General features: G+C 53.2%; 1 protein-coding gene and 1 long non-coding RNA gene across 8 annotated transcripts in view; both read left to right on the top strand.

Moving 5' to 3' along the window:
- ASIC1 (acid sensing ion channel subunit 1) overlaps window positions 1–27,827 on the top strand; it is a 179,077-nt gene that overhangs the window by 138,471 nt on the left and 12,779 nt on the right. For 4 of the 5 annotated variants that reach the window (XM_050925708.1, XM_050925707.1, XM_050925706.1 and 1 more), the window contains 2 exons: window positions 25,056–25,206; window positions 27,263–27,390. In XM_050925708.1, coding sequence (XP_050781665.1) covers window positions 25,056–25,206; window positions 27,263–27,390 — 279 coding nt within the window. Of the gene's footprint in view, window positions 1–15,760; window positions 16,379–25,055; window positions 25,207–27,262; window positions 27,391–27,827 lie in introns of those variants that run through there. The other variant, XM_050925704.1, reaches the window with a different exon arrangement.
- Window positions 19,749–20,636, top strand: LOC127035631 (uncharacterized). Of its 3 annotated transcripts, none has more exons than XR_007769888.1 (4): window positions 19,749–19,803; window positions 19,909–20,104; window positions 20,215–20,269; window positions 20,316–20,636. It is a non-coding gene; the product is annotated as an uncharacterized LOC127035631 (long non-coding RNA). The 3 variants fall into 3 exon arrangements; XR_007769887.1 differs by having other exon boundaries at window positions 20,215–20,302; window positions 20,358–20,636; XR_007769886.1 differs by having other exon boundaries at window positions 20,215–20,636.

Genomic DNA, 27,827 nt, shown 5'->3' with positions numbered 1-27,827 from the left:
CCAGACCTGCAGGGCTTTCAAACAAAGATTCCTGGGTGCCCCCAGACAACTCTGCCTGTGGGCGTGGGGCATAGGGGGCTGGAGTGCCAGGTAGTGACATAAATATCCATCGTTGTTTGGTTTTCCTGTCCTGTTAGATGGTTTATTCTCCAGAGGAGACCAGCTTATGAGTCACATGGATTAAAAGGGACAGAGCTGGGGGATTGGGGTGATTGACAGGGGATCGGAGTGCCCCAAGGGTTGGTCCTGGGGCCAGTTTTGTTCAATATCTTCATTAATGATCTGGAGGATGGCGTAGATTGCACCCTCAGCAAGTTTGCAGGTGACACTAAACTGGGAGGAATGGTAAATACTCTGGAAGGTAGGGATAGGATACAGAGGGACCTGGACAGGTTAGAGGATTGGGCCAAAAGAAATCTGATGAGGTTCAACAAGGACAATTGCAGAGTTCTGCGCTTAGGATGGAAGAATCCCATGCACTGCTACAGACTAGGGACCAAGTGACTAGGCAGCAGTTCTGCAGAAAAGGACCTAGGGATTACAGTGGATGAGAAGCTGCATATGAGTCAACAGTGTGCCCTCGTTGCCAAGAATGCTAACGGCATTTTGGGCTCTATAAGTAGGAGCATTGCCAGCAGATCGAGGGATGTGATCATTCCCCTCTGTTCAGTATTGGTGAGGCCTCATCTGGAGTACTGTGTCCAGTTTTGAACCTCACACTACAAGAAGGATGTGGGAAAATTGGAAAGAGTCCAGGGGAGGGCAACAAAAATGATCAGGGGGCTGGAGCACATGACTTATGAGGCGAGGCTGAGGGAACTGGGATTGTTTAGTCTGTAGAAGAAAATAATGAGGCAGGATTTGATAGCTGCTTTCAACTACCTGAAAGGGGTTTCCAAAGAGGATGGATCTAGACTGTTCTCAGTGGTAGCAGATGACAGAACAAGGAGTAATGGTCTCAAGTTGCAGTGGGGGAGGTTTAGGTTGGATAGTAGGAAAAACTTTTTCACTTAAAGAGTGGTGAAGCACTGGAATGGGTTACCTAAGAAGGTGGTGGAATCTCCTTCCTTAGAGGTCTTTAAGGCCCGGCTTGCCAAAGCCCTGGCTGGGATGATTTAGTTGGGATTGGTCCTGCTTTGAGCAGGGGGCTGGACTAGATACCTCCTGAGGTCCCTTCCAACCCTTATAGTCTATGATTCTATGTAGGGGGGTGGGACAGGGCTGACAGGATGAGGCAAGGGAGTTTGGGGTCATGTGGGGTGGGATATAGGGGATGAAGCCACGGAGATTGGAATGAAGTAGGATGGGATGTAGGGGGACAGGATGGGGATGAGGGCAGGGCGATAGGGCTGATGGGAGGTGAGATGTAAGGGGTAGGACAGGCTGGAGGGATTGGGATGATATTGGGGAATATGACAGGGTGGGAGCAGAGCAGAACAGTTTTGAATGGGACGGGACAGATCCACGCTGGGAAGAATGGGGTGAGACAGAAGAGGACAGGGTCAAGTGGAATGGGAGACAGGATAGATGGGGAGACAGGATGGGGTTGCCTTGCTCCCCCCCTCCCAGGGGCCTCATTGCTCCCATAGCCCCTCCCCTCCATGGATTTCTGCTGAGCCCACGGCCCTGGGTCTTCTCAATACCCTTCCCTTTAGGCCCCAGTGCTGCCCAGCCCCATCTCCCCTCCTCTCCTTGTGTCTCCCAAAGGCTCCATGGGGTGAGATCTGGGGAACATCTGTCCCAGGGTGGCTATGCCTGCTCCATGCTCACTGCTCCCAGCATCTCTGACCCTGTCTAGTCTCTCTTGATAATCCTGGAATTGCCTTCCTGCCTGGTTCAGGGAGAGGTATCAGGCCAGGACCCATCACTGTTCCCAGGGTCACCCAGAATGGTTTGGAGAATCTCCAGCTCCCCCCAAGCAGTGAGAATGTCCCTGGGGAGAGAGGGCACATGGTGCTGGTGGCAGAATGGTGAACTTTGTGCAGCATTTGGCATTTCAAGCTCTGGGACTGAAGGATAAAAACGGCTCCTTTGATAGCACGTTGGGTCTGTGACTCCTCTAGTGTGAAGCTGGTAAATTCCAGCAACTGAGCTCACTGATCAGAGGGGTAGCCGTGTTAGTCTGGATCTGTAAAAGCAGCAAAGAATCCTGTGGCACCTTATAGACTAACAGACGTTTTGGAGATGCATCTGAGGAAGTGGGTATTCACCCACGAAAGCTCATGCTCCAAACGTCTGTTAGTCTATAAGGTGCCACAGGATTCTTTGCTGCTTTTTGAGCTCACTGAGCCACCGGTAAATTCTGCCAGGCAGCACAGCAGGACAAGAATCCTGAGGCCTGACTTGCGGCTGGCAGCACACTCCCTCTCGTAGGTGGGGATGGAACCTTGATTTCCAGTTCCTCTCTGGCTCTGATCCACAGGCCACACTCTACACCATCACCAAGGCCTGACTCCCATTCACCTACTCTATCCACTCCCTCTTCCCACAGCTCTCAGCCCCCTGCTCTAACTGCTAGACAGCACTGCTTCCCACAAGGGAATGGGCAAAGCTGTTCCCAGTCCCATGTGATTCCCACACCTGACTCAGCTTCTCATCCACAGGGCACAGGCTCTTTGCATGGGGCCTTGGGGCTGCTGCAGCTCCAATGGTGTGTAATGTCAGGTGCTGTCCTGAGCCATCCTGCTGCACCTATGGCCACAGAATGAGTCAAGGACAGTGGAACTGCCTGGCCAGCAATTCCTGCTCCACTCGCGTTAAAAGAGCCTTAGCTACAGCCATATGCTCTTCATCTCTCCCCTTCTACATTCTCCATCTCTCCCGCCACATCCCCTATGTCTCCTCCACCTCTGCAATCCCAGTCTGTGTCCCCACCATGCTCTGCATCTTTTCCCCTGCAGTGCCTCTCTCCCCCAGGTGTTTTTCCTTATCTCATCTGATTAGTGAGGTTGGAAAATGGAAATACAGAGGCTTTGGGCATTGGGTGGATTTCTACTTTTCCTAAGGCTGCAGGATCTTTTTTTGTGCTCAGACGCTGAGGATCCCAGAACTGCAGGGTAGCATAATATGGTATGGCTCTCTTAGCTGTTTGTGTAGTCTGGAGGTACCTTCCCCAGGCCATGAACATGAAGGTTTTACTGGCCTTTTTACTTCCCCCTTTACCAGACACTGTGAATAATTGCAAAATTGTGCTAAAAAATTGATTCTTAACACTTCTCAGTGGAATGGTGAGCAGCTCAGAGTGTCTGCAGAGCTAGGGTGCAAGTACCTGGGACCATGGCTGTGTCCAGATAACTCCAGCTCACCAGCTAAATCCATCCATGAAGGGATGAGGGGTGGGGCAGCCCCTAGGGTTTGATTACTATGGAGGTTGGGGCTGGCTGCCCCCAGGATGTTATGGGCTGGAGGCCAGGAAAGACTGCCTAGGTTATTATGGGATGGAGGCTGGGGTTATCCCTGCTGTACAGTTCATTTAGTGTCCCCCCAAAACACACACACACTTCTTCCACCCCACCCCCATCCCCATCCACTCTCTTTTTTGGGCTTGCTGGCCTCTCCCTTGGGGATTTCCCATCCATCCGCATAGCTCTCCTGCACACTAGGCTTAACCTCCCCAGCCCCAATTTAGGGTGTCAGGGGTGAGGAAAGCTACTTCTACCCTAACTGTGGTGCATGAACCTTCTTGTTGGATTCCTCTAGGTCCCAGAGCCCATGGGGACAAGGTGTGGAAGGAAAAGGAGGGGGTGAATTATACATGGGCACAATTTTTCTTTAATCATCAATTTTTCTGCATTAGAATGTGACATGCTAATCCACTGTGACGCATCTAATCTTGGGGATAAAGAGCCGGATAACACAAGCCACACTCAGCTCGGCCAGTGAAGGGAACAGATGCAAGGTGGTAGGATCTGATAAGAGGGAGCCTGGAGCTGGGAAGCTGAGGTGTAGGTGGCAAGAGAAGTTTAGTCCAAGCATTGATCAGAGCTGCGTGGGTGATCCCACCTTGCCCCCACATCCCCAAGCTGGCATTAGAGGGCGAGTTAGGGAGCAGCATCCATGCAGCTTTGATGGGAGGGAGGGGTCAGGAATGTGCTCTGGAGCAACTCTACATTTGTGCTAGGACATATCTTTAACTCGAGTTCTGGGCTCACACCATCCTGGGAACAGAAGGGCTTCCATTCCCTGTATGGATCTGGGGCTCCTGCTGCTGTGTATTATTGTTCCAGCTCTGAACCCCAGTTATACCCTAGAGGCGCCAGACTCTAGATATTAACCTGATCCCTAAGGGGAGTTATGGACCACACTCCCAACATACCATGGTGTGACCCCTGGTCTGAACGGGAGATCACCTGCAGTCCAGTTGTGCGGAGCTGCCCAAGCTGTCAGATGTGGGAAGGAGACCATGTCAATTGGCCTCCCTATACTATGTCCCCCCAGCATGCATCCCAGAGAGGTTTCTGATGTCAGGGAATGTGATGGTTCGACTAGAGTGTGGAACCACCACTGGGGAGCATGAGCACCGTGAGCTGGGTATGCGGATGAGCAAGAGCAACTCTAACCAGGCTCACTGAGGGGATGAGAGATATTTTGTGTGTGAGGGTGAATGAGAAAGAGAGAGAACAAGTGCTGGACTCGTTGTTCAGTTTCTCAGACAGCCCCAAGTGAAATGATGAACTGGGCTGAGACATCCACCCACTTTCTAGCTCAGCAGCCCCTGCTGCTCCACTGTGCGTTCCAATCTCTCACCCAGGCACAAGCATCCCTGTGCTGTAGCATTAGCAAAGCAGCTTCCAGGGGTGCAGCTGAGGCCAACTGGCACGCGCTGGTTTTCTTCTCAGAGGCGCTGACGGTAGGCACTGGGATGCAGCGTCTTGGGTCAGGCAGGGGCACCTGGCTGGCTTACAAACTGGCCATCAAACTTTTTCCCTTTGAGGTGCAAGTTTAAATTCAGGTCACTAGTGCCCAAAGCCATTCGGTGGTGTGAAATGAGTGAGCCGTTCTCAGCTCAATTCCTAGGACATGGGTTTCCATCTCAGGAAACCACTGATTGGCTTCTCATTAGCCAAGGACTGAACAGAGACTGAATTCCCCTCCTGTCCCAAGGAAGGGAAGGGGCTCTAGTATAATTTCACTGTACAGTGGATGAGTGTGTCCTGTCTCTCACTGTGGGCAGATACTTTTACTTTTCAGAGTCACTTGTTTCCTTCCTAATCTCAGCATGGGGAGCACGAGGTGTGAAGGGTCCAACCTGACATGGGGATACTAACCAACCAAAGAGGTCTTGGCAGTAGTAGAGGCACGGTAGATTCCCTCCACCCTTCCCTACACCTTTAACTCCATGGCTGGGATCTGGCACAGGGATTCCCACTGATTTCCTAAGTGAACGGCAGAGCATCCTGTGTGTGTCAGCCCAGAACTCGGTTCTGCCAGCTGGAGGGGCCCAGCCAAACTCCAGCCCAGCAGACCCTTCTCCTGGCAGACACAAGTGAGTTGCTGCCATCTTGTGGCCTCCAGAGGAACAAGTACCCAATGGGAGGAAGTCCAGAAGGTTAGTGGGGCAGCCACAGGTCCCTTGATATGTGCTGAGCTGTGACCTTTAGACCTGGAGCTGAACTCTCCCAGAGGCCAGGTTGGACCTGAGCAGGCTGCCCTCAGGGGGATCAGGCAGGACTTGTCTCAGAGGGCTATGAAGAGGATTCTGAATTGAGGCTCCTGGACACAGACAGGCTCCGTGGTTCTCCCTGGCTCTGACTAATCAGCTGATGCTGCCTAGGCGGTCACAGCCTATCGGCATGGAAGGGGCTCCTGGCAGCACTGCGCTGGCCCCTCCCAAGTCGGGACGGAAAATAACAGTGGGCTGGGAGGACCCTAGTGCCTGGAAATTTGGCAGCTCTGGCTCCTCCCCAGTCCCCTGCTCCAGACCTGATCAAGTGAGTCAGATGTGTCAGAGGAAAATGTAAGGAACCCCCTCATGGAGAATTATAACCTGCCCTAGAGAGTGGAGGGAATTCACCTCCAGCCCCGTGGGGCTGTTGGTGGCCCTATACACTGCTGGAGAAAGGTCCCTTGTCCAATCTCCCCATCCTTTCTGCAGTGGGGTGACCAGAACTGAGCACAATATTCTGATGGCGGGGACCATTGCATTCTCCAGTGGCAGCTAGATACGCTCCACATCATCCCCGTCTCATTCCTTAAAACAGCCCAATGTTTGGTTTGCTTTCCTGACTGCAAGCGTTGTCTGGGGAGGGAAGGGCTCCCTTCAGGGACAAACTTAAGTGGATTTTGAAAGCGTCTATAAAATCTGGGGACAGGAACAACTTATTCCTTTCCCCTCCCTGTCAGGCTGTTTACAGGAAAACGAAATAAGTGTCTCCAGAGTAACTTTCATGTGACGTGTCAGGTACTGAGCTCCACGTGACGTGTTGAATTGGGTACTGGTCTCTGTGTGACGTATCGTGTTGTGTCATGTCCCTGTGATGTGTCAAGTACTGGGCTCCGTGTGACATGTCGAGTCAGGTACTGGGCTCCATGTGATGTGTCGAATAGGGTACTGGGCTCCATGTAACATCTTGGGTACTGGGTTTCATGTGATGTCTCGTGTTGGATACTTGGCTCCATGTGTCTGTGCAACATGTAATCTCTCATACTGGGCTCCATGCCATGTGTCATGTGTGGTACTGGGCTCCGTGTGACATGTCGAGTCAGGTACTGGGCTCCATGTGATGTGTCGAATAGGGTACCGGGCTCCATGTAACATCTTGGGTACTGGGCTCTGTGTGACATGGCATGTTGGGTATTGGGCTCTGTGGGACATATCAGGCACCAGGCTCCGAGTTTGGCAGGTCTTAAGCAAATAATAAGTCATAACAACAATAAATTACATTGTAGGACCTTTCACCCCAAAGAAGTATCTACCTATCTATCTATCTATCTAATCTTGGAGAGAGAGAGAGAGTGTGTGAGTGTGTGTTAAAAATGTATACATACATGCAGTGAGGAACTGTTGCAGCCACTTCTGGTTTGGAGCATATTGACTGTTTCACAGCCTCACGGCAGTTTCAGGATGGAACATAAAAGAGAATCTCAGATCTGCCTGACATTGATGTTGGGGAGTCTATGGAGGGCAAATGTAATTGCCGGTGCTGGAATATAACCAGTGTCTCCCCAGCCCCTGGTTAGGGTCAGATCAGGGGTCTCAGGATGGGGGAGGTGTCTCAGTCTAGGGATAAGTGGAGCCTGGTGTGTTCTGAACTGTGCCTCTTCCCCTTCCTTGCACCCTGGGGCTGTCCTTCTAATGCACACTCCAGGTTGTTCTCTGCTAGAGCCCAGGGTGGTGTGGCCCCCTGAGAAGGCAGGACTCCATGGACTCCTGGTGTCATTGTGCTGCCCCATCAGATATTCATTCCCTGGATTCCACTCCTGGTTACTCTGGACAGCTGTTCACTTGAATCCTGATGATTCCAGCTCCTCGGGAGGTTAAGAGAGATCAGCTGCTCCATACAACCGATTACTGGGAGCAAACTCAGAGCATGCGGGGACCGGAGGCTGAACCTTCATACCCCATTACTGCTTATTTTAGCCAGGAAGCAGCCCTTCTCCCACCAGCCCCCACCTGAGCAGGATCCAGGGAGCCTCTGCTTTCCCCTCCACTCATCCTCACTAAAACTGCAGTGCTAGGAAGAAGGGTGAATATTATTAATCAGCAGCTCTCAAAAGGCCAGGAAGTGCATTAACCACTGGACATTGCTCTCAGTCCCTATCTCCAACCACTAGGCATCTCTTCTTTCCTGAGCTTCAGAGAGAACCCAGGAGTGCTGGCTCCCAGTCCCCTGCTCTAGCCACTGGATCTTGCTGTCTCTCTTAGCCCATTGGATCTTGGTGATGTTACCAAAGGGAGGAGGAGAGTATTTGATACTGGTTATTAAATGAATTGGTCTGGCTCTGAAAGGTGGTTCTCTGGTGTGTGATTGCTGCTTGAAGGCGTGGGATAAGGTGGTGCTTGACAAGTTGTTTTCTACCCACCTTCTTGAGGATTGGTTTATTACTATGAATATCTCCGTCCAGGCATTAGAGGCTGTGAAATGTCCCATTGCCGCTGTCAGATCTGCCTGCTTTCTCTGCACTTCCCACCAGCCCTGCAGAACCCTGTCTCTTGGACTCCAAGGAGGTGGCCGGGATCAGAGTTCCAGGGGAGTGGCAGCAGAGGAAGGCCTCATCCACTAGCCTTTTGTGGCGTCTAGCCGGAACCCTGCACATCTTGGTGCATGAGACCTGGTCACGCCCAGGACTGCAGGACAGAGCAAGGGGAAGAGCCTTCCGTTAGTCACTCTCTGTAGTAACAGAGTGACGGGGATCTGCCCTACAGCTCACTGACCCAGAGCATGTCCAGGCCCTTGTACAGCAGTGGGTGTAAGAGCTCCAGAGGCCCAACCTCAAGAGGCAGAGTGGGGGAAGGCAGATAGCACAGGGGTGGCTAACCTGTTGCTTCGGAGCCGCATGCAGCTTTTCAGAGGTTAATATGCGGGTCCTTGCATAAGTGCTGACTCCAGGGCTGGAGCTACAGGTGCCAACTTTCCACTGCTCAACCCCAGGCCCTGCCCCCACTCCACCCCTTTCCTGCCCCCTCCCCTGAGCCTGCTGCACCCTTGCTCCTCCCCACCTCCAAGCGTGTGCCTGGGGTGGCAAGCCACAGGGGGCGGCAGTCAGGCTGCCTTCGGTGGCATGCCTGCGGGAGGGCCGCCAGTCCTGCGGCTTCGGTGGCAATTCAGCAGCGGGTACACCGAAGGCACAGGACTGGCTGACCTCCCGCAGGCATGCCGCCGAAAACCAACTGACTGCCGTGCTTGGGGTGGCAAAATACATAGAGCCACCCCTGCCTCCATCCCAGAGCCTCCTGTACACTGTGAAATGGCTGATCGCGGCGGGCAGGAAGCACAGGGATGGAGGGGGAGGTACTGATCGGCAGGATTGCCGGTGGGCAGGAGGTGCTGGAGTGGGGGGCTGATGGGGCTGCTGATGTATTACCGTGGCTCTTTGGCAATGTACATTGGTAAATTCTGACTCCTTCTCAGGCTCAGGTTGGCCACCCCTAAGGTAGCACATCCCCTGAGCATGGAGAAGCTCATCACAATCGCAGAGGTAGCTCAGAGCACATCATAGAGTTGGCCTAATGGGGAAAGCAGAAGTCTGGGAGCCAGGACTCCTGGGTTCTCTTCCCAACCTTGGGAGGACAGTGGGGTCTAATGATTAAAACAGGGACCTAGGAGCCAGCACACTTGGGTCCTCATTCCAAATCAGCTGCTGATTGTATGTAACCTTGGGCAAATCACTGCCTGCCCTTGTGCGTCAGTTTCCCGAAATTGAGTGAGTGGTGTTGTGATCCCTGGGCACATGGGGAAAGGTTGCAGCGCTGCTCAGGTTTGGCTTGTGGTCCTCCATCACATTAGAAGGGCCACAGGGCCAACCCTAAGTGGGCATACTGGGCAGTGGGGTGGCCAGCATTGCTCCTCCTTGCTACATGGGACCAACTCCTGCACCAGGACCTGGTCTGGCCTCTCCCTCTTCCTCTCAGGAAAGGGGATGACATTGCACCTGGAGGGGGCAGGCTGCAAGGTGGGGGTTGAGTGTGCCATGGACTCAGCAGACGAGGCAGTGGGGCCAGCAGCTGCAGCAGGGATTGGAGCTGCATACTCTGGGGGAAATGTCTGGGGGTGCCCCTGCACAAGTGTGGCAGATCAGGAACTGGTCAAGCACCGTAGCTTTGGGGAGGTTTCCCTAGGCAAACATAGCTGGTGTTGTGCCCCAGTGCCCGGCCTGGTCTGCACAGAGCAGTGTGTATTCAGTCTGGGTGGCTCCAGAGCCCTGCTCTCCTCCCAGGCTCTCCCACCACTCACTCCTTGAGGGCTTGTTTCCTGTTCAGTCTCCCAGCAAGGCTGGGCATGAATTAAGCAGCTGCTGGGAGTTACCTCTCCATATTCCCTCCCGAAGGGGGGAGAGAAACATCTTATTAACTCATGTTACTGATGCTCTCCACTGCAGGGGGGATGGAGCCCAGCAGTTGGTGACATGCTAGCAACAGGATCATGTCAGAGCTGGGGCCAGGGACAGTTCTCGGTGGCTTTGATCGTCTTCATGCTGGCAAAGAAGACAAAGCAGGCCGCATGACCAGAACCACTCCAAGTCCTGGAGGGAGACATCATGACTGAAATCCCAGCTAGCTTGAGGAGGGCGCAGCAGAGACGTAGGCCTGGCATGGACAGCAGAAGGGACCAAGATTCTCTTTCTAGCTGTGGGGCCTCTATGTCCCCTAATAACAAAAATCTTTGCAATTCTTTACTCACCTCTGTCACATATACAGGGGGAACTGAGGCACAGAAAGACTTAGGGACTTGCCCAGGATCACAAAGGGAATCTGTAGCAAAGAAAATAATTGAACCCAGATCTCCTGAGCCCCAGACTAGTGCTGCAACCACTGGACCATCCTCCCTTCTTGGGGCAGATAGTGGCTGGGTTAAGGAGGTGCCATGGAGATTCATGAGCTCGATCCAGCTCCTTGCTGGCTGCTCAGTGACAAGCAATGCAAGTGTGTGCAGGTCATTGGAGCTCTTCACCTGAGGCTACTTCAGCCACAGATCCAGGCTCACTTCCATCCTGGGGGACCCAGACCCCCAGGTTCCTCCCACCCACCCAGGGGGACTGCAGGGCCCTTCCATCTGCCACCCTCCCTGAGGACTCTTGGTCCCAGGCTTCTCCCATCCACCCTAGGGACTCTAAGAAAGCCCGCAGGCTTCTCACGCCAGGCCCTGAGAACTGGAAGTCTGTTGATAAAGGCAGAGATTCAGCCTTTTCAAGCTGAAGTTGAGGTAGAAAAGCCTCCTCTGGTTCCCCCACTTTGCTGCTTCTCTCCTGTCCCATCAACTCCTGGAGCCTTTCAGTACCAGCATCCGCTCTGCGCATTCCTAAGGTAGTAGCTGTCCTTGGACCGAGCTGTCCTGCTTCTTTCCTGGCCCCAAAGGCCCCCGGGGACTGGCTCAGTGATTCCCAGGATATGCCTCCTTCCCCCTTCCCACCTCCCCCAGGGCACTGGCTCAGTGATCTGCACCTCGGAATGGAAGTGGATCCAGAAGTGCAGACGCAGGCACTTGGCTGGCGCAGGCGCCGGCTGGTGCAGCACCCAAGCTCTGCACTGGTTCTGTTTCCATGTCTTATTTTTAACACCTCCCACGTGCCTCCCCCCTGCCCCCCCCAATGCCTTACCTGAAAAAGGGTAACAATAATTATTGATAAGGGAAGAGCTGGAAGGATCCAGAGATCCAGCCTTCTGCAGCTTAAATTAGGAACTCAGATGCACGTGCAGCCCAAGGCTCATGGATAACACAGACTGGGGTTTGCAGCAACACCCTCCCCTGCAGGCCATGCAACTCTTGCTACACAGGCCCTACTAATTAACTGCTGCGCCATATTGTACAGCACATGTGCACGTGCCCAGAAACACAGGCAGAAATAGTGCAACGCAGCATATCGTAGATAATGGTATTGTCAGTGAACTGGTCTGGGGCGTGTGATTCAAGACAAGGATTCATGGGTCCTTAAATCTGGGCTGTGGCCCAGTGTGTGGATGTGGGCGGCAGCCTGGCATCATTTAGTTCCTGGAGGACACATAGCTGAAAGAGGCCTTGGGAGTGGTTAGTTCAAGACAGAACCCCTCACTGAGGGCCCAATTCTGTGTGGCAGCCAGAGCCCTCCGTTGCCTTCCCATGGGAGTCAAGGGTGCTCAGTACACCGCAGAGTCAGGCCTCACAAGGTGTTTACACTTCAATAAAATGTACAGCTGGCCCCTGTCAGCTGATGTGGGCTGCAGGGCTCTACAATTACAATGTGGACGTTCTGGCTTGGGGCCCAGAGCCCAGGCTCCAGCCCAGTCCGAATGTCTATATTGTACCTTTGTAGCCCATGAGCCCAGTCAGCTGGTGCAGGACAGTCAGGGGCATTTGAACTCAGTGTAGATACATTCAATGAGGCGCTGCAATGGACACACTCTGGACCTAGCTCCGTCAGGATTCACCCAAGAGACAGATGCCATTGAAGTGTCGTCTCCCAGCTGACAAGTTGTGCCAAGGTTAATACAGGAGCTGACATAGCTCCCACCCCACCTGGAATGGGGACGCTAATTAGGCAAGGGGGCACAGGCCCTGCCCTGCTGCCCTGCCTGGCTCATTAGTGCTAAGAGCTTTTAATTGCTGGAACCTGCCTTCAGAATATTTCTGCCATAATGCCTGGCTCAGGTTTCAAGGGTCACTTTAGTGCTGCAGGCACTCGCCTTCCTGCTTGGCTCGGGTGTCAGCGTGCCTCTTGTCTGGGGTAACCTGAGCCTACGTGCTAAGTGAGCAAAGGGAGGGAAGGGGATGGAGAAGGGTCAAAGAATAAATCAAGGAGTGTCGGGGGAGGGCCATGAAACCTGCCTCTGGCCCCGGCTGCAGCAAGGTCTGGGCTGAGAGCACCTTTTAGTAGACAGTGGAAGCCCTATGCAGAGTCTGAGGGACGTGACTCACTAGGGCAGCATCATCAGTGAAGTTCCCCTGGGGTGAGCTGGGCCTGTTGGGGCTAGCAGAAGAAGGTCGCTCACCCCCCTGCAGCCCCCAGTGGAATCAGTGGGGTGGGGCTGGCATTTGCCAGAGGAGAATTTGGCACATTGTGCTGGGATTGTGCCCAGTGCTTGAAAGGCATAGGACTGGGGACTGTGTGGGCTAGGCTCCCTGCAGGACCAGTTGACCCCCTTTTCTTTCTCCCTCAGTGTGCACAAGGGGTGTGGGAGCAGTAAATCCAGTGCTGCCCAAGGAAGCAGTAAATCTCTGTGAGTTGTTTAAGCTGAGTAAAAATGCTGGTTTCTGGCTCCCACTGATGATGAAGTGCTTTCATTATAGCTTTGGCTCTTCCAGTCCTCTTAAGGGAGTCCTCCTTTCAATTATTTACAAGAAGTACTAAATCCCCACCCCTGCCCTGTTTGTGGGTGTTGGATTGTTCCATCCTCTGCAGCACTCCTCCAACAGGCCTTTAAGGTGCTGTGCTGCTAAGGTATCAGTATCTCGCTGTAAGGAGCCCAGTGCTTTGGGCAAGGCGTGGCTGGTCGATAAAGAACATGTCCCACCCTGAGCAGACACCTATCTTTGGCATGGTAAAGCCCTTATCTCTGGTCTGTACTGAGCCCCGATTACTGTGGTGTCCAAGTGCTGCACAGCTGGTAACAGATTTATTCTCATGCTCCCTAGGGAGGCAGGGTCAGGCTATGGTACAGCTAGGGGAGTGGGGCACAGAGAGTCTGTGGCAGAGCTGGGAATTGAACTTGGGTCTTTCTGACTTCCAGGCCAGTCCTGAGCCATCCTTTCTCCCCCCAACATGTGCACACCCCCCAGGCCGGTAAAGAAAGGGAATGGGTTCCTAGTACCTCCTTTCCCATCTCTGCACCTTGGCAGCTATGCTTTGAGTGGAGGAATCCTGTCCTTGGGAGTGGGGCAAACTGGAACCTGGCTCAAAGCTACTCAGAGAACCATGCCCAGCCATTCTGGATCCCCCTATCTTCCCCCTGCTGATCCCCTCTAGCACTGCCAGTGCCTGGTTAGGTCATCCCTAGGTAGGGCCTCCCATGAACAGTGGCTGCTGAATTGGCTCCAGCAATGGTGCAACCTGCTCAGGGTAAACAGGAGACAAGGGGGAATCCCCGCCACATGCATCACTGTGAACAGTGGGGAATCCTCACACCCATCACTGAGAACAGGCTAGCTGCCAAGTGCTGCGCTCTCTTGAGAATCTGGCCCTAGGCTAGTCCATGGCAGAGCTGAGCTAGAGCCCAGCTCCCACCTTCATATTCTAAGTGTCACAGATGGGGAAAGTGAGGCACAGAAGGAGAACTCATGTTTCACAGACAGTGCTTGAGGGTGCAGCCCTCACACTCCCCTTGGCTGGAGCCCTGTTTGTAGATGAGCCCTCTCTTTGGCCCAGCTCAGAGAACGGCAGCACTGACCACATGCATGTTCAGGTTATACCAGAGCCAAGGCTTTCATCGCCATTCTCCCCCTTGCCACGGGGCTGGAGTTGAAGCAGGACTAGGTTTCTGGGTGCAGGCCTCCCAGTGGGTGTGCTGAGAACTTGGCTCTCTTACCCAGATGCTAAGGAGGGGAGGCAGCCCACGAGCAGTGAAGCCAGAGGGATGAGCTGTGTCCACTTTATGCTGAGTTGGCCACACCCAAATGGCCAGTTTCCCGGCCTGCTCTTTCAGGCCTGCAAGTGCTGCCTGTTTAAACATTCCCCGTCCCTCTTGGGTTAGGAAGCAGCGACTGCGGTGCAAGAAATGGGCTGGAAATTACTCTGTGGCCCCATCAGACTCCCCTTCTAATGGTCTGAGTGCAGGGAAGGCAAACCACAGGCGAGGCTCTGCGTGGGAGGAGGCACTGCCATGAGGGAGGTTGCAGATCAGAATAAAAGGAGCTTCTTTCTCAACTGGGCTATTGCAGCTTCCCTGGTGCCGGCTCTCCAGGCCCTGCTGCCACCCCCTTACAGCGCAAGCACCTCAGTCCTAGCAGCTCCAGCACTTTCTTCCCCATTCATTTTAGGATCCACTTTAAAATTGCTCTCCAAGACTCAGGCCAGCTGCCTCTTCTGCTCACCTAACAGCATCTTCTTCCTGCCCCACACCCTGAGACTGTAGCAGATTTGGGAAGCCCCTGTACACAGGGAAGGTCCAGGGCCTGGTTGAGATGGTCTGTGTCCTGCAAGGGCAATAGAAATCCAGCTTCCCAGCACAAGGCTCCAACTTGATCGGTTTATGACCAGAGAAGTCTCTTCGGTATGAACCTCACATGTTGTGGTTTGGGGTCTCTGGGTCCCGTATTCTCTGTAGTCTGAATTCCAGACATTGTGGTTTGGGCGCGGTGGGTCCCATATTCTCTCTGGCTCTGGACACTTTTTGATAAACAGTTGTGAGGTGTTAGAACAGGCTGAGACATGGGTTCAGGAAACAACCTGGCCCTGGGAAGATGGGGTCTGGGTGCATCGGGCCCTCAGGGGCTGCCAGGCTGGACTGCGTTCCTCCCCCCAGCCCTCATCACCTCCGGCTCCAAGGACAGGGAATGCTGATCAATTATTCAGCAGGCCCGGTCTCTGCTGGCCGGGCTGCTTGCAGCACTGGGCTGTAGGCTCCGCGCTCACACACGCGCATACGATCGTCCAGAGCGCGCAGACACACAGGAGTGCTGCAACTCGGCTCAGAGCTCAGGGGATCGGGAGCTCCCAACTTGTTAGCAAATTGAGCAGCAAAGCTTTTGGAGCCAGCAACACTTTTCTTCTTTGCCCTGCCAGCCACAATCCAGACCAGGCTCCTCATTGGGCTGGGTGGGAGCGCTGCAGAACTCCTGGTCACTCAGCTTCCTCCCATCCCCTCCTTTCTTGCTTCTCCGATAATGCCTCGTTTGTCCCTCTCTCTCCTCCAGTCTCTTCTCTCTTCCCTTTTTCTCTCCATGTCTCCACTTCTCCCTTTGCCACCCCCTGTCTCCATCTGGTCACTCTAATTTCCTCTCTCTCCCCCTCTCCTCCCTGCTTTTTTACTCAACTTTCCTCTCCCTCTGTCCTCCCTAGCTCTCTCTCCCACTCTCGTATCTTTCTTCCTTTGTCCCTCAAGAGGGTCAGACCAAAGCCCTTGAGGACCCCCTGGCCAGCAGTGGAACAAGGAGGGTTGAGGAGGGGCAGGACCCCCCCCTCCTGCAGGATGCCCATCCAGATATTCTGCACCATCTCCTTCTCCTCCAGTGAGGAGGGGCGTGGAGACAACGGGACTGTGGGGAGAGGAGAAGACAGCGTGGACGAGTTCCTTTACGGTCAGGAGGAGGATGAAGAGGAGGAGGAGAGGACGGCCGCTGACATTGTGGCTTTTGCCAGCAGCTGCACACTGCACGGAGCTAGCCATATCTTCATGGAGGGCGGCTTCAGGATGCGGCAGATGCTCTGGGCACTGGCCTTCCTGCTCTCCCTCTCCATGTTCCTCTACCAGGTGGCTGACCGCATCATCTACTACCTGGAGTACCACCATGTCACGCTGCTGGATGAGCAGAATAGCCCCGAGATGACCTTTCCAGCCATCACCTTCTGCAATATCAACCTCCTGCGGATTTCACAGCTCAGCCAGGAGGACCTGCTCTATATTGCGCCCCTGATGTCTGAGAACTTGACGGAGCCGGGCTTCCCCCTGGCCCAGCTCAGCCCTGAGGCCTTCGAGCAGCCCCTGAACATGTACAACTTCTACAACCGCACTTGCCACCAGCTGGAGGACATGCTGCTGAACTGCAGCTACCAAGGGGCTGAGTGTGGGCCAGAGGACTTCTCCGTGGTGAGTAAGCCCCATTCCTGCCAGGAGCTTTTGCCCCCTCAGTAATGTGAGGAAGGACAAACCCAGCAGGGAGCCAAGGGGCCCCTCATAGCTGGGCAGCTTGGTCCCACAGCTGGTCTCTGTCCTTGGGCCTGTCCTGGCTAGCCTGTTTGTCTCTCCGCTGTGCCAGTATGGCAGGGTCCACATGGTGATAACAGCACTGGGCCCTGTTACCATGGGCACAGACAATGCCATTCTGAGGCCAGGCAGTGCTATTGGGCTCCAGCAGGAACCTGTCACCTGGGGAACCTGAACAGACACAAGGATCTGGCTGAGTGGTGTTTGCAGAACGGTGATTGGGACCCACTATGTTTACGGGGCTCAGATATCCCAGCTTGCTCTTGGCTTAATTTCCACCATTAGGGAGCTCCTGCTCCACGCAAAGACCTGGTTCTCAGTGCAGTTGTGGCCCCATAAACGGCTCCCAGCAGCATAGAGGACTGTTACAGCTGTTTTGCTCTTTCCCCTGCCTCTACTGGAGCCCACGTGCCTTTGCTGTAGCCCCTTATTGGGGGCTGAGGCCCCATTCCCCCTCCACCACTACCAGTTCCATCAGGTTTGGTGAGGAGGAGGGACTGTCTGCCCCAGAGTGGGGGGTCTGCTGAGACAGATGTACTAGCTGCTAGGATGAGCATCTAGTTCTCAGCCCTGGCTCAGGTTGGCCCTTCATATGTCTCATGCCACTCCCTTGGTGCTGTGACTCTGGCCAGCTGGGCCCGCAGGCTCCCTGCGTGGCAGGCAAACTGCTTGCTGTAATTAAAATGCTCCATGTGTAACAGACAGAAATCATGACCTGAACTAACAGTAAATGGGTTGGAGAGGTGGGGGAGAGAGGCAGGAGAAGCGAAGGCAGGGAGCAATTGTCAGCTGCCCGCCTGGGGCAAGTTCAGTGACTGAAATCTTATTTCTCTTTGTCAGCTGCCTGATGTCAGCTGGCAGGGAGGCAGCCCCGTAGAATACCCCAGAGATAGCAGACAGGGAGCACTGGGTCCAGGGCCCTATTGGAGCAGGGCTCAGTGGTGGCTGGCAGGGAGCATTGGGTGCAGGGCCCTATTGGAGCAGGGCTGTTGATGTCCCAGGGGTGGCTGGCAGGGAACATCTTGTAGGGGGCCCTGTAGAAGTGGGGAGCCTATGCCCTGAGAATCACAACACTTACCATTTCCAAAGGCAGAAGTTCAGAAGGACCAACTGGTATCGGAAGATACACAGAGCCTTTCCCCAGAGATTCCTGGGCCCCATCCCCACAGGCTGGCGGGGACTGGAACCCACTCCCTGCCCTTCTGTCTATGGAGGAAGTGCCTACAGGGCTATCGCCTGTCATCTCTCTATAGGAGTGCCATGGAGAAACATCTCTCTCCTCCCACCTTTCTATAGGCCGTCCATGGGAGATATGGCATCTCAGCCCCTCAGGCTCTCACTGCAGTCAGGCGTCTTCCCATGGCGGCAGCACTGGGGTCAGGCTCCTTCAGCGCATTCTTGTGCCAGTGCAGGTACAATCAGCAGTAACAGGCTAGACCATGTCCAAACACAATCAGTGGGGTGGATGAGATGCACTTTCTCATGTGCTCAGTCAGGGACAGTTGGATATTTCAGCATATAGAAGCTCTGTCTTTGCATCAGCCTCAGGGTCTCATGGGCATCCAGCTCTGGGGTGTGCTAAGATAGCCCCACCCACAGAGGGACTGCAAAACTGGAACTCAGTCCTGGAAAAAATCAGTGTCTCTGCACTCCACTGCCCTCTGCTGGCTGGAATCAGAGCAGCTCAGCTGTGTCTCATAGTCTCTATGTTAATAACAGTGACTGGAGAGTCCCCTTTAGCTCGGGTGCCCAGGTGTGTGCTTTTAAAGAAGAAGATCCTGAGATTCTATCCCTGCAAACAACCACAATCAACTTCTTGGTCGGGCTGTGGGATGCAGTCAGGGGTCCATGTGCTGGGCAGTTCATGGGTCTGAAATCCTACCACAGAGCCCTGGCTTCTCTGGGAAAGATGGGAGATTCAGGGTCACACTCAGCGCAGCAGTCCCTACCCTCCCACACCGTAGGCAGCAAGCCCCACCCCTGCCCTGGGCAATGGGGGCCGCATAGCCCCTTGGGGATTTATGTGTCTGTTAATGTCCATTATTTTTACCCTTCTCCCCAAGCACTGACTGCATGTAACTGCATCAGAGATGTTGCTGGGATGGGGAAGCCAGAGGTCTTGGCATCCAAGGAGGGGCAGTTGAGGGCTTTGGCATAGGGAGACTGGGGTGGGGCAGTTTGGAATTGTGGGATTACCACATTAGCTAGATGTTGCTACTAAATCTACCAGCAATTAAATGTTAACCATGCTGCCATTTCAGCAGACATCTTTAAATTTCAGCATTAACCCACCTATTGCACTGAATGGGATCGCTCACACCTCTCAGTTCTGCTGTTTTCTTTGTAGGCTCTGGCACATGTCGCTGCATCGATTCCTTTCCAACCAGAAAGACTAGAAACATTTTTGTTGTTGTTGTTTTTAAACAGTGAAACCTTAGACTCTCAAAGCCAGGCAAATTCCAAGCATGGCAGATCTTGTGGGGACAGTGAACAAAGACATGGGGTCTCAGCACCCAGAGTCATTGCCACCAAGGCAAGGTGCATGACTTTGGTTTGGATTTACTCATCCGTGGAGGTTTCTCTTTTGTTCCCAGGGACCTGCATGTCTCTGTCCTGGCTATGAACCTGCTCCTTGTCATCTGGAATAGTTTTTTAAATGCCTTTGCCTCCCTGTTCACCTCTCACAAATTGCTTTCCATTTAGCCACGCTGCACATGCCCGAGTGATCCCCTTCCATGGGCCAAGCAGACACTTGAGGTAGCTGGTCGATAGCTGAGCCTCCTGGGCAAGGTCAGACGTAGCCAGGAGAGGCAGACACTGATACGCTTGCTAGGAATTCACCAGAGACAAAGAGGATGAGGGAGGGGAGTTTTGAGGGCAGTCTGGAAGCTGGAGGGAGAGTGGGCACTCTGCACTTACACATTTTAGGGGGCGTCTGTGACTTGATGCAAGTTACAGTGGGAGTTCACTAGATGGCACTAGAACATCCTATGTGTTCCATCTGTGTTAGTGTGATCCTATGAAGCATGGTCCTTGTGGCCCCTTTTGGAGATGGGGGACCAGGAAAGCACGGATTTGGGACTGGTGTTATCCCAGGGAATGCAGGGGGAGTTTGGCTGCAAGTGCCAGTTGCGAATATGGTATGTGCTGGGGGTGCTGGAGAGTCTGGCATCTGGGAGCAGGGGTTAGAGCAGGGGTGCTGGATTGGGGTGGGGGAGTTGGAGGAGCAGGGATGCTGGATTGAGGTGAGGGTGTTGGAGCATCTGGGAGCAGGGATTAGAGCAGGAGTGCTGGACTGAGGTGACGGTGTTGGAGCATCTGGGAGCAGGGGCGCTGGATTGGGGTGGGGGAGTTGGAAAAGCAGGGAGCAAGTATTAGAGCAGGGGTGCTGGACTGAGGTGACAGTGTTGGAGCATCTGGGAGCAGGGATTAGAGCACAGGCGCTGGATTGAGGTGGGGGTGTTGGGAGCAGGGATTAGAGCAGAGGTGCTGGATTGAGGTGGGGGTGTTGGAGCATCTGGGAGCAGGGATTAGAGCAGAGGTGCTGGATTGAGGTGGGGGTGTTGGAGCATCTGGGAGCAGGGATTAGAGCAGAGGTGCTGGATTGAGGTGGGGATGTTGGAGCATCTGGGAGCAGGGATTAGAGCAGAGGTGCTGGATTGTGGTGGGAGTGTTGGAGCATCTGGGAGCAGGGATTAGAGCAGAGGTGCTGGACTGAGGTGGGGGTGTTGGAGCATCTGGGAGCAGGGATTAGAGCACAGGCGCTGGATTGAGGTGGGGGTGTTGGGAGCAGGGATTAGAGCAGGAGTGCTGGACTGAGGTGGGGGTGTTGGAGCATCTGGGAGCAGGGATTAGAGCACAGGTGCTGGATTGAGGTGGGGGTGTTGGGAGCAGGGATTAGAGCAGGAGTGCTGGACTGAGGTGGGGGTGTTGGAGCATCTGGGAGCAGGGATTAGAGCAGAGGTGCTGGATTGAGGTGCAGGTGTTGAAGGAGCAGGGATTAGAGCAAGGGTGCTGGATTGAGGTGGGGATTTGGAAGCAGGAATTAGATCTTTCCTGGCTCCAACTATGCACTGAGCAGAGGTCTCAACAAAGTTGCCCTCAGCAATACCCAGATCCTTTTTAGAGCACTGGGTTTACTGAGGAGTTCAAGTCTCCCCGCCAGTGTGTGTTACTTTGCATTTGTGGGATTCACATCTGCAATTGAAGGCTAAACTCCCTATGATGATCCCTCCTTCATAAGGCACCCTGGAGCCAGCAGGCTGGAAGTTGCTGCCCAGGGAGGCTGCAGGCAGGATCCCTCCTTCCTCCCTGGAGTTGCTGGCCCCATGCTGGGCTCCCAGAGACAGCAGGGTTCCCTGGAGAAACAGCTGCCTCCAGACCCCATGCTCCAGGGGCTCCTTCTGCACTTTGCCTTGGAGCAAAGCAGTGAGCTGTCTGCAGAGAACAAGTGTGGAAGGAACCCAGAAAAAGGGATGCTGGAAAGGCAAAGCCAGGCAGAGGAGAGGAAAGGAGGCAAGATCCTGCTTCAGGTTTGGACTTTCCCAACCCCAAACATTGCCTCTGGTTCCTCTCCACCTTCCTGCCTCTTTCACATTCCCTCCTTTCCCTGAGGGGCTCCCAGGGGGTATGTGAGCCAGGACATAGCATGCATCCAGCTGTCAGGGACAGAGGCTCCCTGCAGGAGTTTCCCACCATCTTCCTGGAGCAGACCAATTTCCATCATGGGCTGTGGTACATCTTCTTGGGGCAGCTGTCATGCCTGCACGGGTGCTGACTTTCCTAGCCTCACTGGCCCTGCCGCTCACCTAGTCGTCTAACCACATCCGCTACCTGCTCTTGTTGCCCGTGAACACCGGGAAGTCCAGGAACATGAACGAAGAACAAAGAAAGCCGCACAGCTTCAGAACAACTAGCTCTGAAAGGGCAGGTTGGCGTAGTAGTCGAGCATTGATGGAAGGGAGTGGGGAATAGTGGTTAGAGCATGAGGTACTGGGAGCCCAGATCCCTTTTCCTATCCCAACCGCTTGGAGGGGTTTGGGGTCTAATGGTTAGAGCATAGGGGGCTGGGGTCCAGTTCTGGATGGGGCTATGGGTTAGGAGACATGATTCCATTCCTGGCTCTGCCTCCTTTTCTGTGTAAGGTTAGAAACGCCCCCTCCCTTCCCTGGGCCTGTTTCCCTTCTGAGCGATGGGGAGAGGTGTGCCCTGCTCTGTGCAGGAAGGGAGGGCAGTGAGGCACCTAAATGTGTGCAAACCACTTTTCATTCCTTCCATAAAAGCCACTGAAGAGAGAGCCTTCCTTGTGTTCCTCTTTATATTCATTATCTGCCCACACCTCTAATGGGGCCATTAGCCAAGTGTCTGCAAAGGAAACATTAAAAAACCAAATGTAACTGAGAGCTGGCTGGGGCCTGGCACCTCTGGACAGGGGTCCTGCCTGCAGTGCCTGGGTTTGAGCAGGTTTCCGTGGATTTGTTATTTCGTCTGTTCCATGCTTGTTCCAGGGCCATTGCTTAGAGTCTAATGCAGCTGGATCCCTGGGGCTTTTCCCATCCTTGAATTCTATGACTGGCAGAGCTGAGCCCCTGCCCCCCATCCCACCCTGAGACACGAGGACCTGCCCTAGGGAGTTGGGGGAGGGCAAATGGACACAGGCTGCATAGCAAGATAGAGACTGGCAGAGAGGAGTTGTTGGGTTAGTGGGGGAGGGGGATTATCAGGGAGGGCTACTGTGACACATGGCAAGAAAGGGTTAAACATCCTGCAAAATAAACAACCCTCAAAAGACATGTGGAGGGATGATGTTTGTGTTTGTTTGTATTTACATATGTATGAGTAGGATTGACAGTGTAATCAACAGTCCCTGTCTATGCTGTATTCTGATAATTCAGAGATCAAAGGAAATCCTAGCATTTAAATGAATTGTAAACATAGGATATCTCTGTATTCATCTCTCTTTGAAATGTACAGCAAATAATCTGTGAATGGTGGAAGAACAAGCAAATTGTCTTACTTAATTCTATAGCTAAGTACTGGTGATGGACCTCCTTCAAAGTCATCCTAATTACCTTTTGTTCCCAGAGGAACTCCCAACTTGTCAAAGACAACATGAAATTGTATAAAAGATCCTTGGGTCCTGATTCTGTCATCTCAGATCTGCCTGAGGCTTCATTCAGGGGAAGCTTAGGCCATAAGGACTGAGATTCCGGTCCTAAACTGGAACACCCTGCAGTGACATTGGACTGTAACCTATAAACAATTTCTGAAAGAACTCTTTGCAGGTACCAAGCTCACCATCACTATGAATCTGAATCTTAAGAACTGAACGCATGTCTGTATGTATATTGATCTTTTAACTATACTCTCTCTCTCTTGTTTTTTAATACATTTTAGTTTAGTTAATAAGAATTGGCTGAAGCATGTATTTGGGTAAGATCTGGACTATTCAATAACCTGGAAGATAATGTGTCCAGTCCCTTGGGATTGGTAGAAACTTTTCTTTTATATGATGAAATAAGATTTTCAGGAATCATCATATTTGACATGGGTTCCTGGGTGGAGGCCTGAGTCTGGATCACTTTAAGGGGAACTGTGTTGTTTGGACTTTTGAGTAACCAGTAAAGTCATAAAGCAGCTGGCTTGGTGAGCATTGGAATCTCCACCTGCTTTATGGGGATTGTCTGCCGCCATTCTTTGCAGTTCACCCTAATTGAGTGTTCATAGCTGGCCCCCACTGGGACACCCCAGGCACAGCTACAGTCTCCCACAGGGGAGCCCCATCACTTGGCACGTTGGAAATGAAGGCTGGAGAAAGACCTAGCAGGGCCTGTCCTGCATCATTGTGGGTCTCACAGGGCTTGTCCATGCTTGATTAACTCCCTTCCTTGGTTCCCCTTAGTTTTGAATTGATCTCAACACATTGCCACTCCTCTTGCTCCCTATCTGGGTTTTGATGGGAGCTCTGTCGCCACTTCTGGAGGCTCCTGGTGATATTCGCTGCAGAATGCTACTGGCTTCGTCTCTGCTCCCTGGGGACAGGGCTGGCAGGGGAGGAAACCCATGAGTCCAAGGAGGGAAAGAGTCTCACCTGGGAGGTGACATGAAGGGAGATGGGGAGTGCCCAGCCGCTCAGGAAGAGATGAATGCAATGGTGGTGGGAGGAGGAGAGGAGCCCTGGGGAGATAAATGGGGGTTATGGCAAATGCATACCAAGGAGGAAGCATAGGGGGCACAGGAGCTCCCCATGAGGGACATGGGGGCAGGGTCCCCAGGGAATGCCCTGGACAGTGATGTGAGCCCAGATGCTGTCTGGGGTGGGAGTTGCCTGTGATGCTAAAGTGACTGGGACAAAAGCTGACCCACAAAGGCCTAATACTGCGGGGCACTGAATTCCCACTGAAGTTAATAGGGCTAAGGGGCCAAGTGAGACAGTTCAGTCTGGAGACCGCCCCTTGTCACTGCTTCCAGGCTTTTGAGTGTAGAGACTTCAACCTGCTTAGTCCTGTGGCCAAACATACTGGAAAATTCATGCCAACATTTGGAAATGTATTTATCAGAGTTCACAAGAGAAAAGGTATCAGAACAAGATACAAGTATTTTTGGAATCACAACTGAGTGGTTATGCAGACCAAACATAATCAGAACCTATCCAGTCCCTTTCTCAGAGAGAGATATTGGTTAGAATCTTTTGATTTTGTTGGACAATCCTTGGTGGGAAAGAAAGGGCTAGGTCTGCTGTCCAGTTCTGAGTTACGGACTTTCCCTGCTTTGACAAAACAAACAGACCGGGGAAAGGGTGCCAGCAGGAACCAAAGTCTCACAGCCCGGGTGGTGGTGGAGAGTTAGCCAGAGCTGGTGGAGGTGGTGCTGCCATCTGGGTCCCCTTCTCTGGTCAGGACATCATCGGGTCAGGATGGCAAAGGCCCAAGAGTGTCATGGTCAATGCGAGGTCCTAGGAGATGGTGAGGATGGTAGCCATAATGGTAAAGGTCCCTCTTGAATCCACCTATCTTGCAGCCAGGCAGCTAGCTTGATAGTCACCACAAAGGTTTTTTAAGGACCCCCAAAAGGGAATAATGAGTGGAATAGCCCATCCCCTCATTACTGTGCTCACCAGTGAAGCCTAATTTCTGACACACAAATTTTGGTCCACTGATTTCAAGTCCCACACATCTCTTGTTTAGCAGATGTGCTTTTAACACACTCCTGGGGCAATCTCAGTTGACCTTTTGGTTTGCACTAATCCAGTTTGTTGTCTCCTTTTGCCCCGTTTCCCATTAATGTTGGATATTGGCGATGGGACTAGTTTATAACTTTCCCACAGTTGAGCTCACAATTGGGGTAGAATTATAAGGCCCCAGTTATTACAACAGACCCTGAATGGTGCCCCTGCAGTGGGGGTGGGGGAGTCCCCAGTCAGTGACCCCAGAGGTATACCCGATTGGTGACCCTGCATTGGGGGGTATGTGAAGGATGGATTGGTGACTCTGTGGTAGGGTCTGGCATCAGCCCGCCAGCTCTGTGTCTAACTGTCCCCTCCCATCTCTGTCCCCCTCAGGTCTTCACACGCTATGGCAAGTGCTACACATTCAACTCTGGACAGGATGGGAAGCCCCGGCGCATCACCATGAAGGGTGGCACCGGCAATGGCCTGGAGATCATGCTGGACATTCAACAAGACGAGTACCTGCCTGTCTGGGGGGAAACAGGTAACAGGACCAGCAGCAGCACTGGCTGGAGCAGCTGTGTCTGCAAATCCCTCCTTACCCCATGCGGAGATGGGCACCTCTGCTTCCACACCTAGAGCACTTTGCCACAGACCAATGGCGAGCCATCTCCACTCCCTTGATACCTGTCCATTCAACCTTACTCTGTCAACGCCTCCCCGTCTCTGTCTCCTGCACAAGCTGCATTTCCATGACAGCTCTTCATGGCTTGTTGTTCATAGTGCGTGAGAGGCCTGGCCTGGTTTGGGAGGCCCAGCTTGGCACAGCAGTGTCCAGCTGAAGCCTCTGAGCACCACCACAGTAGCAATACTAATGCCTGGGGAGGAGGGTCAGACAAGCCTGGAGAAGGGACAGGCACAGTCACTTGGAGCTGCTTGCAGCCAGTTCCCGTGAAGTCCCATGCGAAGTCTGCCTGGAGCAGGGCCCTTACCATGCCCTGTCTCCAGCAGTCCCAACCCCCATGACCCTATCCCTAGGCTCTCATCTTCTCAGGTCCTCCCATTTTTCTTGCTGTCAATCTATTTTTCTCCTCCTTTTTCTTACCTCTATTATTTGCCATGGCAACTGCCTGCCAGTTTAAATTAAGTAGCACTTGTCTATAAATAGTTCCACCCACTTGCCTGCTGCTCTCCCAGGGCCATGGAGTGGGAGGGTAGTGGGGAAGACAAGAACAGAACAGAGGAGCTAGGAGAGAGGGAAAGCAGACAGAAGGAAGGAAGGAATGTGGGTGGGAGGGTGGCACATGCAATAAACCTAAGGAGCCCCAGCCCTTACCCCCACTTCCTGTATGGTGCAATAAGCGGGTGGGGAAGGGAGGGGCATATAGAGCAGGGCTGGGGCTGTGGACTAGTGGAGAGTGAACAGGCACTGAATTCTTCCCCAAGACAGACACTGAAGAGATTGTCATGTAGGTGATAGACACACACACACACACACACACACTGCAAAGCTGGGTGGAGGAGGGAGTATGTCTGAGAACAGCCCCAAACCTGAGCAGATCTGGCCACACGCTTGTGGAGATGGGCATGACCAGCTGCCCCGTCAGTGAAATGTTCAACCCTTCACACCTTCTCAGCATCCTTCCAGAACAGTTACATAGACAGCTGGGCAGGAGGGACTTGCCCAGACAGAAACCCGCCTCTGCCATCTGTTGCTTCCAACCCCCCTGGGGAAGGTAGGATGAGAGTGAAAGAGGTACACCAGGTGTCAGAACTCTTGGGTTGTGTTCCCAGATCTGAGAGGCAGAGTGCTTTGAGTCTAGAGGCTAGAGTAGGAGACTGGGAGTCAGGACTCCTAGGTTCTGTTCTCACCTCTGTCACCTTGGTTGAGTCACTCCCCCTCTCTGCGGTGTTTCCCCGTCTATAAAATGGGATGAATAATACCCACTTCCCAGGGTGGTCTGAGTCTCTGTTCATTAATGTTTCCAAGGTAGTTTGAGGTCCCTGTTTGAAAAGCACCAAGAATGGGCCAGTTCTGCTCTCACACTGGTGTAAATCAGGAGTAACCCCACTGAAGCCTGTGGAGCTAGCTCAGAGTATATTCAGTGTTAAAAGGGGAATCCTGACTTTGTTCACCCATGCAGGGAAACAAGAGAGGGCCTGGCTCACCCTGACCTGGGGGTGCCGTTCTCACCTGTGCAAAGCGACTGCGAGATGTGACCAAACGAGATCCCTCCCCTCACTCACACCACTCTGTGTGTCACATGCCTGCATTGCACAGCTGTAGATGGCAACAAGGTGACAGCTGTGCGGAATTGGACCCCTCATCCTGGGAACTTCTGGTGCCCTCTGAGACTGTCCCATGGCTCTCTACTTGTCTAGGCCTGAAAGGGCTCTTCACACTGGCAGGGACAGGGTTAATTCTGCACCAGGCTCCATTACAGACAGGACAACCTCTCTGAAGCTAGGCCCTGAGGGAGAACAGAATAGCTGTATGTATCCTGCGGATACAAAATGGGCTCCAGGGAGTTCTCACCCCAGGATGCCTGGGTTCCCCAGCCCTCTCAGATCCTCAGCTCCCACTTTTCTCTTTGTTGCAGATGAGACCTCGTTTGAAGCTGGGATAAAAGTGCAGATTCACAGCCAGGATGAACCTCCCTTAATTGACCAGCTGGGCTTTGGGGTAGCGCCTGGATTCCAGACCTTTGTGTCCTGCCAGGAGCAGCGGGTGAGGGGCAGGGAGAGCACTGGGCTGGGCATTCTGTGCTGGCAGCCCCTGAGCTGCCTCTGCCTGACACAGACAGAGAAGAAACACTAAGCGGGGGGAAGGGGTGGATTCAGCATTCCAGGAGCCTGGAGGGTTAAGTGGGGGGATATGATAGTAGTCTATAAAATCCTGAATGTTGTGGAGAAAGTGAATAAGGAAATGTTATTTATCCTTTTGCATAACACATGAACCAGGGTCACCCAATGAAATTAATAGGCAGCAGGTTTAAACCAAACAAAAGGAAGTATTTCTACCCATGACACACAGTCAGCCTGTGGAACTCACTGCCATGGGATGTTGTGAAGGTCAAAACTATAACTGGGTTCGAAAAAGAATTAGATAAGTTCCTGGGGGATAGGTCCATCAATGACAATTATCCAGGATGGTCATGCTTTGTG

Source organism: Gopherus flavomarginatus, chromosome 16 (assembly GCF_025201925.1).
Source record: "Gopherus flavomarginatus isolate rGopFla2 chromosome 16, rGopFla2.mat.asm, whole genome shotgun sequence".
Classification (NCBI taxonomy): Eukaryota; Metazoa; Chordata; order Testudines; family Testudinidae; genus Gopherus; species Gopherus flavomarginatus.
This window is presented reverse-complemented; position numbering and strand designations above follow the sequence as displayed.